Consider the following 15282-nt stretch of genomic DNA (forward strand, 5'->3'; position numbering starts at 1 on the left):
AGTTAATACAATTCATACTCGGTTCATATTCATACCCAGTTCATGATAAGATAATGGTATCGTCTGCATCTAGTCAGTCATTATAGCGTATCTACAGGGCCCTGGTACCTGCTGGCGCCTGAAGAACTGACAATCTGAAGACAACAAACCTCAAGACAGCAAACCTCACCACTAGACGATTGGAGTTGAGTATGTATAGAAATCACACGCTAGGTTTTTTGAGTGAAATCAGCTGCTGACTGATTTCTGTCTCTTTCAAGCTGTTGTTGAACCGCCCCAGACTAGTTCGTTTACATTACTCATTGATTTGATATGATTTAGTAGCCTCGGCTTCCAACCAGGTAGATGCTACTTCTCTAGTAACTTCAGGTCACTAACCTAAAGCAAGACACTTTATTGGTCAATGTTTGTGAATACCCGTCTCATTTCCTGTGTGTGACCTATATCAATCATCTGGAGATCAAGTAATAGGTGAGTAAATGTTTACACACATATTGTCGAAAACATGCAGCAAATTGCTATCCCATCCATCTTTCCAGCCAATTACTGGGTATTATTGGGCAATTGACCAGAAGTGTGTTCGAAAATTACCACTAGATGGAGGCATTGCCTCAAATTAAGACATTCCAATCATTATTTCTCAGGAGTTTGTCACCAAGACCATTAACTAATTACATGATGTTTGTGTACCTGTACCTGCTCTATTAAACATGGAATGGCTACACCACAATATTATCTGATCAAATCTAATCAAATAACATATTTTAATTACAAACATAAACCCTAAATGTATCGAGGAGCCATCTTAAAGAGATTCTCAGGTACTTTTGTATACTTTTTAGCCAGTAGTTCTGAAAGTAGCACTCAGGATACAAAAGTAGTCCTGGAAATTGCATACTCTGTCACATATGTGCAGATATGTGCACCAGGTCATTGCGCTCACTCTCTTTCTCTCTCTGCTGTGTCCACTGAGCCGTTGGGCCCACACGGCAACCTTATTGGATAACACTGGACAGGCCTCTCCTAGCTTTCACTGAAATGTGAGGGGCTGAAGCTCATTGGCAAGAACTGGAATTGCTAGGGGCTGGCCCAGGTTGTGGGAAATGTAGGGAAAACAGCTTCAAGATAACAATTGCTTTCAAGCTAGGGATTTTGTGGCTAATTGAAGTAAGACAGTAAGTCTGCTCATAGATAATGCATTTATGAACTACACATCCAGCTCAAAGCGGGAGGTTTCAAAAATAACTTTTTAGTCGCCAAAGTACAGGAGCATGTCTTTAACATAATACGTTTAAGAGATATGGCTAAATCAATTTCATCCCATTGCCATTTTAGTGTTTAAGGAATTTAGGGGATGAAATTACACAAAACCTTTGAACCATTGACATATCAAATCATTGCATTCCAATGTTAAAAGCGGCACATGAGTGCTGCCGTAAGTGGACACAGCAAACTATTTATTTCACCTTAGTGTGGTCAGGTGGATAACATGAGGGAGGCTACTTGCATGAACTACACCTCTTCTCCATAATGGATATGGGAGGCCACTTCTGCTTCTCCTTATCATTCTATAAATAAGGATCACCAGTACACTCCAATCTAGAACTGGCAAGCCCAGTGACAGAACACTTCATGTGCTTCAAGAGGCATCGTGCTCTGTGAATAACTAATTCCTACTTTTTTGCGGCCTCTGAAATGTCTTTTTACGCATATCCTTTTTAAACGTCTAGAGCACTTGCAATGGATTTTAAAGAGCTGGGAGGTGAGGATAACCCCGACGGAGATACTGAGGGAGAAGCTGAGGATTTGAACAATGTGAAAGCACTTACCGAAAAACTAAAGTTACAAACCCGCAGACCATCATACTTTGAATGGCAGGAGCGCTTGCAGAGCCAACCATGGAAGGAGAACCCAAATGGTTCAAAAAATGGCCAAGAGACTGCAGAGAAATATGTGCTCTTGCCTGAAATTACGCGGGATGAGAACTCAGATCTAACCATCCGCAACATCTGTGGCTTCGATACCATTAATGACGCGTTGGAATTTCTTAGGAAAGAGTTGGTGAGCACACATTTTCTGAATGCCGAAATTCAACATAATTACCCTTTTTTCTCCACCTCTGACACGGTTATTTGTACATGGACATGTTAGAAATTAATTAGGCTACACTATCTCTGCATTTCCTAGATATGTAGAATACAACGAAAATATTATAGTACATATGAATAAGCAGTGGTGTGATGTACTTATTAAGTAAAAATACTTAAAAGTACTGCTTAAGTCGTTTTTTGGAGTATCTGTACTTTACTTTACTATTTATATTTTTGACAACTTTTACTTTTACTCCCCAACATTCCTAAAGAAAATAATGTACTTTTTACTCCAAACATTTTCCCTGACACCTAAAAGTACTTATTACATTTAGAATGCTCAACCAGGACAGAATTAGTGCACTCTATTAATATAACACTTTGTCATCCCTACTGCCTCTGATCTGGCGGACTCACGAAACACAAATCCTGTGGTTGTAAATGATGTCTGAGTGTTGGTGTGCCCAAGGCTGTCCGTAATTAAAAATATTAAGAAAATCGTGCCGCCTGGTTTGCTTAAAATAAGGAATTGGATGTATAGCAATTACTTTTACTTTGTACTTTTACTCAAGTATGACGATTTAATACTTTTTCTTCCACTGTACTTAAGTACAATTAAAACCAGATACTTTTAGACTTTTACTCAAGTATGACATTTTAGTACTTTTTTCACCACTGTGAATAAGACGCAGTGCAACTATTTGGCAAACGTAATTACCAGGTAGTTATACTGGTTTGGTTTGGCATCCTCATGACGCACATGAAACAGAGCGTAGAGTCTCTGTGCCAGATGCCACTGTTGCGTGATGGAGAGATTTATGGGAAATAATCGTGCTTTCACTGTTTAATTTTGCTTGAATGCCTGTCTGATTAGAGCATGACTTTGTGCTATCTTTGCATCCAAAATAATGCAAACATGCTAAAACAATAGGGACCTTGTGTTAATTTCAGAGCTGACAAATCCCCAAATAGAAAGGCAAAGTATTTTTTCACATAGATCATGTGTCAGTATCATTACACATCAATGGCACCCACTAAATGCAAAAACCTAATCCAGGGGTCCGATTGCTAGAATTGTATATTTGATGACTGATTTCTCCCCATTCTCTCTCATCTCTCTCCTTTCCGCCTGCCATCCTCAGGTGGAGATGCGGTTCCAAGACAACCGTCTGGCTCGGCAGCTGATCCGCCTGCGTGTGGAGATCCACCGGCTGAAGGTGGAGCAGGTGTGTCACCGCCACAAGGAGATGCTGGACGACGCCACCTACGAGCTGAAGGAGTGTGGCGAGGAGTCTGACCTGCTCTGTGACATCCCCATGAAGGCTGCCTTCGCCCTCTCCACCCCCCTCAAACACCTTGGCCTCACCAAGATGAACATTAACTTCCGACGCTTCTCCCTCTGTTAAAACATATTCCACCCTGTGAGGATGGATTTACTGTATTAACACCTCTGTCTAATCTACGCAGGGTAATCAGGGGTGTTTCACTGCAACGGTTTCTGTTATTACACGAGAGGGAAGATGAATGGCTGGAAGAGTGTGCAGACAGTAATTAGCCAAGTGGGAGGAAATGGAAATGACTCCTTTGATTCGTGCCCCAGCCCTGACTTGAGAGAGATAGATACAGGCCTCCATAGTAAAGCCCTGTAAGGGCAAAACACAAACCCATCGCATTGCAGCACCTTTCTACTGTACCTCAGGGAAGGTGCTGACTGATAGGTCAGAGTAGACAGGGAAGATAGTGATGAGGTGTGGATCTGGGATGGAGTTGGTGCGAGTCTGGATCGCCATGGTGTCAGATCAGTTGCACTGTACAAAGGCAATAGTTAAGATGACCCTCTGATAGAATGAATAAGACTGCCATGATGGTGAACACAACTGTAACTAGAGATGTCTCTTGAGAGTTGCAAAGGGGAATTGTCTTTCTTTAGATGAAGAAAAATCTATCACAGCGCTAACACTCACTAACTTGAGTTCCATACTGTAACCCCAGCCCAGGAGGAAGTATATATAAGACACTAGTCACATCACTAGGGACATGTTCCCAAACCCTGTTGAAGGCCAGGCCCCCCCACCTCTGTGTTGGCAGAGTCCCAGACAGCAGTCCACAGGAAGCTGGAGGTTACGTTCCAGCATTCTTTCACCTCTTTAGAGACCAAAAACAACAAGGACCTCCATGGGGTCATGGCTTCAATGATATGACATAATTGGAGGCTATGTCCTATGTACTCCATGCATTTTATTTTCCATTAGATGAAGACAGATCACAGTCCAATGTGACAATGTTGTGTCAGATTATCAGGGTTGAGTTTAGATGTGTTTAAAGATATTGTTCTCAGGAAGAGAGGTAGGAGGAGAAACTGAAAGTATCTTTGGGGAAATTAAGAGGGAGTTCATTTTGAACAAGATTTGGTGGGTTTTTATCGATATTTGCTGAATATTACCCAACAAAGTTTAAAATTTAAAAAGTTAAAAACTTTGTTACAAAGTTGTAATACATCAAAATGTAGATTTGTAAGTGCCTTATGTACAGAGTTTTCACCTATATAATGCAGGAATATGTTATGGTTATCATTTAATCTATGAGGGAAATATAAATGATTGGAGACAGAGCTGTTCTTTCAAGATGCTTGTTGTTAAAAGTTTTTTGTTAGCTATTAACTTACAAATAAAAAGGGAACAAACTTGAAATTGAAAATAATGTTTTTTTTGTTGTTGTCTGTCAGTCTGTCTATCCATTAGAGAACTGGGTAAATGACCTCTGTCATTACCTGTGACCTCACTGAGTGCTCATTTAGCTGTAACCTTTCACATCCTGAAATTCCATTAATACATCAGGCATTCATCTTTTTAAAATGACGTGGTGTAGGCTAAACTTCTCAGAAAAACCCTTAAAGGTCCAATGCAGCCATTCTTTATCTCAATATCAAATCATTTTTGGGTAACAAATAAGTAACAATTGGTAGAGCCCCACCAGCCAAACCCTCCCCTAACCCGGACGACGCTCTCCTAACCCGGACGACGCTCTCCTAACCCCTAACCCGGACGACGCTCTCTGTGCGCCGTCCTATGAGGCCACTCAGGAGGTCTTTTCAAACAGTTCTTACACCATGAGGGCAGTTGTCATAATTTTCACAATTTCACAGTATTATTCCAACCTCATAGTGTGAAAACATAACTAAAACACAGAAAAATCACATTTTTGACTGCACTGGGCCTTTATGGGGTACAAGAATAAATTGATGAGTTCATAACCATGTCAAGTTGTTTTCAATTATTGTACAAAATGGGTACATATACAAGATGTGTGAACTAGACGTGATATACTAGTTTATGAGATGACCTCATGTATGATGTGAGAGAGAGAGAGAAAAAGAGAGAACCAGGCCAATTGGAACCATTGTAATGAACGACAGGATAAATACAGGGTACACAGGGTCTCAGGTAGTACCTTAAGGCCTGGTCCTTCATTGGATATCCTCATGTCATTTCCTGTGTAATGTGGTTTCTATTCCTAGTGTCTCTCACCTATGCTGTTACCATTTTTCATAAAGTTCGACTGCCCTGCAATTAAGAAGGTTTTCTCTGTCCTCACTCCGCTCACATGTACTGTTAATCAACTAATAAACTGATAGCCCAAAGTACGTTATATCTATGACTGTTTCAGCATTTTTTTAAATCCTCCAGGCTAGGGTAGGCTCTACTCAAGTTCATTTTCTTTGTCTGCAATCAAATACATGCAGTTTTAACTCCCTCAAGTAACTATAGTGACACTGCATTGTGTGTCTGTAGGGAAGACAAATGTAATTTCTATCTATGTCTGTAGATTAGTTATGATACATAGAATATTCTCACAGTGCAGCTTGTGAAATATTGTAGTGTTTACTGACTTTATTGTCCCCTTAGGGAAATTATGTTAGTGGCATTATCTACACGTGATGGTTGTGTGCAATAAAATGTGAACACCACACAACTCAATGTAAAGTTTAATATTGCAAACTGCAGGCCAGCCCACTGGTCTTACTGACAAATAATACATAAGACTATGCAATATTACTATTTTAACCAGACATTCAAAAATTATACATACTGTACATTTTCAGTAAAACAAAGATAGGGTGACAGTAGCTTACCACCCCTATGATTTAATGGAGCAGATCAGGAAGCTTATGAGAAACAAAAAACATAGCACAAAGCATTGTTTAGTTTTGAGAATAGAGGTAAACTCATCCACTCATCAGCAGCCAGATAACACATGTATTATAGAGAAAAGCACTAAAGTGACAGGGTTGGAAAATGGGTTTTACTGCACCTAGATAGTTATCTCAATGAGCCTGCGTAAGAGATGTGATTTCAAACCCACGTTACGAATAAGTGACAATAATCTGTAGTAGAAAATAGAAGAGGAATCCCCCTGACTTAGACAGATGCTAATTGCTGAATAGCTTTTCATTTTCCGTCAATAGTTTTCACTCATTGTAGCTGCAATCACTGTGAATGTCATGAGATTTGAGCCAAGAGAATCACTTCACCAAGGTGAGGGCCTTACAATAGATTCTGTTCTGTGCCTGCAGAATTTTATTTATATGGGGATAGTTGAGACATAAAGACAGAAATGTGTGGCATGTGCTTCTCCTAAAGAGGTTCCCTCAGAGTTCTGAGTAAGGGTTAATCAGTTCACTTAAAATGCACTTCAAAAGAAATGCATTAAAACCTTAGACTACCTGCAGGTATTGGATTATGTTTGTGACACCAACATTACTTATCTGATTAGACGTTTACACTGAATTAGCCTTGTTGCAGACCAGGCTTCCTGAAAACGGGAAGCCTGGTGAAGATTATTTTGCTTCTTCTTCTTCTTTGGAGTTTAACGGAGGTTGTCATCCAATATGTTGCATTACCGGCCCCAACTGGACTATAATATAAATCCATTATACTTTGTGATACAAAATGGGGGAAAAAGAAAACACCCTTCCAACTAACCCTACACTATTTAAAAACCCACTACCCCATTCCACTACTTTGATCCTATCAAATCTTGTATACCCAAATACTTCTCTGCAGATGCCACCACATCTATTTTCTCTGATTTACGTTGCATTTATGTGGTACAGTGGATAACCATTGCTATGAACACTAAGAAGCCAACCTTACTGAAGCATATATCACTCGTTGGCCTCTCCCTCTGTGCTGACACAGATCTACTACTCACAGGGATCCTGTCAGGATCCGTCCCCCTTGACCCACCTTCCTCTACTTTCTTCACTGCCACAGCATACGGCACTTTCTTCACAACTCTGACTCTAGCCACCTCAACCTGCCTCTCTCGCACCGGACACTTCTGATCCCCAGCAACATGGGCACCCCTACAGATGACACACACAACTTTATCCACCGAAATTACACAATCTTCTATCCCATGCCCTGCTGCACCCTTCCCACATCTTGGAATCTCCCTCCTACAAGGTTCTGAGCTCTTCACCACACCTTCCACCTCACTTAACTCACCCTCATTCACTTCCATTTCCCCTACAAAACTCGGTCGGGTGCAGGGTTTACTCTGTTTTGCACTTGACACCAATCTTCTTCGATACCACATCTCCATTTTTATTGCCTTCTTCCTGAAATTCAAAACGATCTAATGTAATCTATTACAAAAATAAAGCAAACTGGATGGAATATAGAGAAAAATGCACAAAATTCTTCCTGAATCTCCAATACAGGAACGCTAACAAAAAGAATTTGCAGAAACTCGTTACTGAAGACGGAGTCATCTATGATTCTCTGAATGATAATTTAAAAGAGGAAGCTAATTGTTTTAGGCAGATGTTCTCTTTTCCGTCTCATCCTTTCCCCCTGAATGAAGATTATGGAAAGGAATTCTTTCCAAATAATATCAAAAATGGAAAATTAACCAATGTACAGAAAGATCAGTGCGAAGGCCAAATTACAGAGGAATAACTTTTTGAGGCTATTAAATCCTTTCAGTCTGTAAAAACTCCAGGGCTTGATAGCATACAGGTAGGGGTATATAAAGTATTTTTTTATATACTAAAATCTCCATTGTTAGATTGTTTTAACTACTCCTATAGAAATGGTAGTCTGTCAGGTACTCAGCAGGAAGGTCTGAGTTCTCTATTATTAAAACAAGACCCAGATGGCAAATATAAAGACCCAGTCTATCTAAAAAACTGGAGGACCCTTACACTTCAATGTTGTGATGCAAAAATACGAGCAAAATGCATAGCACTCAGAATTAAAAGGGTTTTACCAGGTATTGTTCATCCTGACCCGACAGGTTTTTTACATGGACGATACATTGGAGATAATATATGACAACTACTAGAAATAATAGAACATCATGAAACATATAAGAAGCCAGGAATGGTATTTATAGCCGATTTTGATAAGGCATTTGATAAAGTAAGACTGGATTTTATTTATAAAATGCCTGGATTTTTTCAATTTCGGTAATTCTATTATAAAATGGGTAAAAATAATGTATAGCAACCCCAGGTGTAAAATAGTAAATAACGGCTACTCCTCAAAGTTTTGAATTGTCAAGAGGAGTTAAACAAGGGTGTCCGCTGTCACCATATCTATTCGTTATGGCCATCGAAATGCTAGCTATTAAAATCAGATCCAATAACCACATTAGAGGATTAGAAATCCAAGGCTTAAAAACAAAGGTGTCCATGTATGCCGATGACACAAGTTTTATATTAAGACCGTAAACTAGATCCCTGCAATGTCTCATTGAAGATCTAGATAACTTTTCTGTACTCTCTGGACTAAAACCTAATTATGATTAGTGTACAATATTACGTATTGGATCCTTAAAAAATACAACTTTTACATTAACCTGCAGTTTACCTATAAAATGGGCTGACGGTGAAGTAGCATACTTGGTATTCATATCACAAAAGATATAAGCTCTCCACAATGAATTTCAATAGAAAACTGCAAGATCCTGCAAACATGGAGAGGTAAATACCTGTCTATTTATGGAAAAATTGCTGTGATTAACTCCTTAGTCATATCTCAGTTTACTCACTTACTTATGGCGCTGCCTACTCCTGATAATTAGTTTTTCAAATCATGAGCAAATCTGGGATGCTAAACCAGACAAAATAAAATGTGCCTATCTATATAATGAATATGAATTGGGTGGGTTGAGATTATTAAATATGAAAGCACTAAACCTCTCTGTAAAAGCTTTTAATTTAATGTTCAAATTTGAGTTTGTATGTTGTAGTGTATCATGACAACTTCAACTATAACGAATACATTCTCTATTGATCTTCACTTGACAAGGAAAGGGTTGCATATAGCTCAGGTTAATGTATGTAGCCTTCCTAACAAAATACATGAGGTTTTTAACTTGGTCAAGATAAATAATATTCATATTTTGGCCTTGACCGAAACGCATTTAGATGCATCTGTAAATGATGGGCAAATTAACATTCATGGATATAGTCTACTTAGAAGGGACAGGAATAGGAATGGTGGGGGTGTAGCACTGTATATTCAGAATCAGATACCTTTTAAGAGGAGGGATGACCTTAATGTATGTCAAGTAGAGGCACTATGGGCTCAAGTACATCTGCCTCACCAGGCAGCCATATTGGTGGGATGTGTGTACAGACCTCCTAGCTCTAAGGTGTCCTATTTGGATGACTTATGCACTGGGTTTGACAAGGCCACAGATAGCAACAGAGATGTATTTATCTTGGGTGATTTTAATATAAATTGGAAGGATCACAATAATTTGAATAGAACAAAATTGATGAGATATGCTATGAACTGTGGTTTGAAACAAATGGTTAATGATACTACTAGATCATCAATTAAGTTGGGTCATCGTTCAGACACATGCATTGATCTGATTTTCTGTAATATACCATCGCAATGCTTAAAAGCCAGATCAATGCCAGTGGGCTGGACAGACCATAATATTGTGACCGTAACCATGAACACCAAGGTTCCAAAGAAACCCCCTAGGATTGTGGTCAAGAGAAATTTTAAAACATTTAATTATGAGCTATTTCTAAATGATTTGGCTGCTGTACCCTGGGAGCTGATTTATCTAGAGGATGATTTAAATCACGCTACAGAATGTTTTATTGATTTGCTCACTGAGGTTATGGACCATCATGCCCCTATAAGAAAGAGTACAGTTGGTGCACGTCCATCTCCATGGATTGATGATGAACTGGGTGAGGCTTTTTCTCAAAGAAATATGTTAAAAGTCTTAGCAGCCAAGTCAAAACTAGAAATTGATGAACAGAATTATAGAACATTTCGTAATTATGTAGTTAAATTGAATCGAAGGAAAAAAAAGTTATTTTTCAACAATGCTTTTATTGATTGTAAAAATGATTCTAAAAAGGTATGGAATACAGTTAAGGGTTTACTTGGTACATCTATCTCATCATGCCCATCTAGTGTGGAGGTTGACGGGAGAATAATAACAAAACCAGTTGATATTGCCAATCATTTTGCAGATTTTTTCACAAAGAAAATTAATTTACTGAGCAACAATGTAAACATACATTCTTCCAAACAAGCTATTGTCCAATGGATTGATGATCATATTATGAGCAACAAGATCTGCTCTTTTAGTCTGCAAACGGTGTCAGTGGAGGAGGTGTTAAACCTTTTGAAGTCATTACCTGATGGGAAATCTACAGGTTATGATCTTATGGACAATTTTTTGCTTCGCTGTGCTGCTCCCCAGATTGCAGTTCCACTGAGATACATATTTAATTGGTCACTGGAAAAGGGGATGTTTGCAAATGTATGGAAGCATGCTAAACTTTGTCCTATTCCAAAAGACTGCAAAGAACCCGCTACTCCTGCCAATAGTCGACCAATTAGTCTACTCCCTACACTCAGTAAGATATTGGAGGGTATTGTGAGTAGACAAATATGGGAGTACATGGAAAATAATGATCTGATTACAGCCAATCAGCATGCTTATCGCAAAAATCATTCCACTACCACTGCATTGGTTGACATGACTGACCAGTGGCTCAATGCTATGGATAATGGCAAGTTTGTGGGGGTACTATTTTTAGATTTCAGTGCAGCATTTGATTTAGTGGATCATGAGATAATTTTGACAAAATTAATGCATTATGGTTTTAAGGGGGTAGCATTGAATTGGGTACAGTCATATCTAACTGACAGGAAACAGTCCACCTATATCAATGGTTCATTTTCTTCCCCTCATGCTTTAAACTGTGGAATACCGCAGGGCAGCTGCCTTGGGCCACTTCTTTATTTAATATATACCAACGACCTTTCCTATGCCCTAGCTGAAACTCAAGCTACTGTATTTGCAGATGATACTACAATTTATGCAGCAGGACAATCGGTTCAACAGGTACAGCAAGCTTTAAAAGTAGATTTGGAGAATATTAGGGAGTGGGTTTGCCAGAATAAACTTGTTTTAAACACCAAGAAAACCAAAGTTATGTTGGTCTGTTCCACTAGGAAAAGGCCAAAACAGCATGGGATACAATTAAGTATGGGAGGAGTACAAATTGAAGAAGTGGCAGAAACCAAACTATTAGGAGTGCAGCTAGACAACTGCTTATCATGGTCATCTCAAATAACTAATCTATGTAAAAAAATTATTAAAACAGCATGCATAATCAGAAGGATAGCTAAATATTTACCAGGAAAAATTCTTAAGCAAATAACACAAGCTTTAATTGAGAGTCAAGTGAACTACTGTTCTGTGGTCTGGGGAAATGCATCATCAAGTGAAGTTAGGAGGCTGCAGATTGCACAGAACAAAGCAGCAAGGATTGTTTTACGGTGGAGATATGGTTTTTCTGTTGCAGTCATACGCAATGTTCTTGGTTGGTCATCAATCAACAAGATAATTGAAAAAAACATGCTTATTTTATTTCATAATATACATCATTTAAAACGGCCAAGTACAATTCACAACGGCAATCAGTTGGTAAGAGACAGACATTCCGTAAATACTAGGAATAGATTGTCCACCATCTATGCGTTATCCAGACAGAAAAAAGAAATAGGCAAAAGAACATTTTGATTTAGAGCAATAAAGAAATGGAATAAATTAACTGAGCAAACCAGAAACCTTTCAATATATACATTTAAACATTATTTTAAAACAATTTAAATATAATACACAGAAATGTTGTGGGATTACAGTAGATGAAGAATTCATATTTTTTAGATTGATTATTTATTTTTATTACGTTAGTATATTATGTATGTTTGTAATAGTGTGTTATATGTGAAAATGTGTTCGTATATAAATTGTATTTTAATATTTAAGGACTCTTGGAAGATTAGTCCAAATGGGGACTAAAAGAGATCCAAATAAAATAAAATAAAATCAAATCAAAAGCTTCACTCATTCAAAAGTTTTATTTGAACCCTAAATTGTTCTCAAGTAGATTACTAAGAAAAGCTTAAGTTTTAAAATGGCCTTTTTGCCTTTGTGCAGATTGCCATGTCTCATTTTCGATTAATTGAAAATGATGCTTTTTTTCAAGGTATCCTTCTTTTTCAAACAAGCATTGCAGAGCTGGCTACAATTTCAATTTCATCCCCCTGAAAAGATAGAACAAATAGTACAACAAATAATATGGCTGATCTCAAATGTGCTGGTTGATAAAATACTTCTATTTATGGAAAAGATGTTTGAAAAGGGTATTTTGTTCTTAAATTATATTGTAAATTTGAATGGTAGAGTTATGTCCTTCATGGAGTTATCAGAATTGTATAGGAAGGTTTGCTCAATCCAAGAGTACAATCAATTGATTACAGCATTACCCTAAAAATGGAGGAGGCAGGTGGCAGTGGGAGGAGGTAGGGAACTGGTCTGTCTGCCCAATATAAAGGATCAAAACTGGCGGAGGAATAAAAATAGCATAAATAGGAAAGTATACCAGTTTCATTTCAGGACCAGGATGTTGACAACTGTGCCATACAGATTGCAAAATAGTTGCGAAGAGATTTTTGATGTACAGATTCCATGGTACAGGGTGTATGAGTTGATATATAAAAGAACGCAAGATTCAAGACTTCGTGCTTTTCAGCTAAAATTATTATATAGAATTCTTGCCACCAACAAAATGTTGAATATTTGTAGCATAAAATCATTGAAGATCTGCAGATTTTGTTGTGAGGATACAGAATCAATAGTCCATTTATTTTGGTATTGCCCTCAGGTAGCCAGTTTCTGGTCTCAGGTTCAGGAATGGCTGAAAATGCATAGCATTGATCTAAAATGGACCCTAGAAATAGTACTGTTAGGAGATCTGGAGAGACCGGGTCAGTCAATTACTAATATACTAATACTCTAGTAAAAGTATTTGTCTTCAACTCGCAATCTGTGGATTCTATTCGATTAGATAGATTGAAATTGTACGTTAAACATCACAGCATAGTTGAAAGATATGTGTTGCGTAGAAACCCGAAGTGGGTGACCAGCAGATAGATGGGATGGGCTGAGGGAAGCTGAGGGTTGGGATGTGGAATTGGAGACAAGTGGGAGTGGAGTTGCTGTGTGAGAGATAGAATGATAGTCAAAGATAAAAGTTACAAAAAATAAATACAAAAAGACAAAATAAAACATAATAAAAAGTACATTTGAATGACACTAAGTGGCAGTGTTTTAACAACTAATGCCGGTTTGCTTGAGGCTGATGCCATGCAGGTGTTTGTACACATGCATATACACACACTCTCATTCAAATAAACGCATACAAAAACACACATGTAATAGTGCCAGACATGCACACAAACATATACAGTTGGCATTGCTGTTATGATTTTAGTTGTCCTTGATGGCCTTTGTTCTAAATGTATTATTTATTTATTTATTTTTAGTATTTTTGCATTGTTATTTGCTGTTTTCTTCTGTCTTTTCCTTTTTTCTCTTTAGTTCAATCTCTTGGTTGTTGGTGCATTGGGGGGTTCTTGGGGGTGGGGAATGGAATTAATTGCATTTTTTATTTTTCTACCTGGGGGGACTGTGGGAGGGCTCTCGAATGGTTGAGGGACAGCTATTGGGAACTGTGGGGGGATCTTGGAGGGTTCGGGTTCACGTTTTTTTGGCCTGGTGGTAGATCGGTCAACATGCCCTTGAGCAGGGCATTGACCCTGGATGCTTCTGTGTGTCGCTCTGAATGGGAATCTGTTGGATGACTGATGTGATGTGGTTGTTGAGCGGCTTCACTGCAAGTATATTGTATGTTTCAAATATTCAATAATTATTTTTAAAAAATCATTTCAAAATAAATAAAAATATTCCTCTTCTCCCGACTTTGCATGCAACCCGGAAGCATCCCGTCGTAACGCCATCTCCTATCGTCCTGCTCACCTCAGAAACGTGTCTTCTCTGGCCGCCAACATTTTAAGAGCATGAGAAGTGGCCACACACAGAAAAACAACCCTCAAACTCAACTGTGTTCTACTCCCTTTGTGCTGGAAAAACCTTCAGCTCTTTCTTGGTATACAGCTCAACCACAGCTCAACACCAGATCTCCAAATGCAGGATCCCTGCATATTAATCCTGGGGAAGGTCCATGGCAGAAATCAGCTGAAGTGGGGACCTCAGCAATCTACACACAATACCCTATAACGACAAAGCGAAAACAGGTTTTTAGAAAACAAGATAATGGAAATACCTTATTTACGTAAGTATTCAGTCCCTTTGCTATGAGACTCGAAATTGAGCTCAAGTGCATCCTGTTTCTATTGATCATTCTTGAGATGTTTCTACAACTTGATTGGAGTCCACCTGTGGTAAATTCAATTGATTGGACATGATTTGGAAAGGCACACACCTGTCTATATAAGGTCCCACAGTTGACAGTGCATGTCAGAGCAAAAACCAAACCACGAGGTTGAAGGAATTGTCCGTAGAGCTCTGAGACAGGATTGTGTCCAGGCACAGATCTGGGGAAGGGTACCAAAACATTTGTGCAGCATTGAAGGTCCCCAAGAACACAGTGGACTCCATCATTCTTAAATAGAAGAAGTTTTGGAACAAATAAGACTCTTGCTAGAGCTGGCCGCCCGGCCAAACTAAGCAATCGGGGGAGAAGGGTTTTGGTCAGGGAGGTGACCAAGAACCCAATGGTCACTCTGACAGAGCTCTAGAGTTCCTCTGTGGAGATGGGAGAACCTTCTAATAGGACAACTAT

General features: G+C 38.7%; 1 protein-coding gene across 1 annotated transcript; it reads left to right on the forward strand.

Moving 5' to 3' along the window:
- Positions 1–208: 208 nt before the first annotated feature.
- Positions 209–4787, forward strand: LOC115172719 (protein FAM167A). Its single transcript, XM_029730423.1, has 2 exons — positions 209–2061; positions 3233–4787. The coding sequence occupies exons 1-2, from the start codon at positions 1741–1743 to the stop codon at positions 3494–3496; spliced, it is 585 nt and encodes a 194-aa protein (XP_029586283.1). The 5' UTR covers positions 209–1740; the 3' UTR covers positions 3497–4787.
- Positions 4788–15282: the final 10495 nt, after the last annotated feature.

The sequence above is a fragment of the Salmo trutta genome, chromosome 33 (assembly GCF_901001165.1).
Source record: "Salmo trutta chromosome 33, fSalTru1.1, whole genome shotgun sequence".
Classification (NCBI taxonomy): Eukaryota; Metazoa; Chordata; class Actinopteri; order Salmoniformes; family Salmonidae; genus Salmo; species Salmo trutta.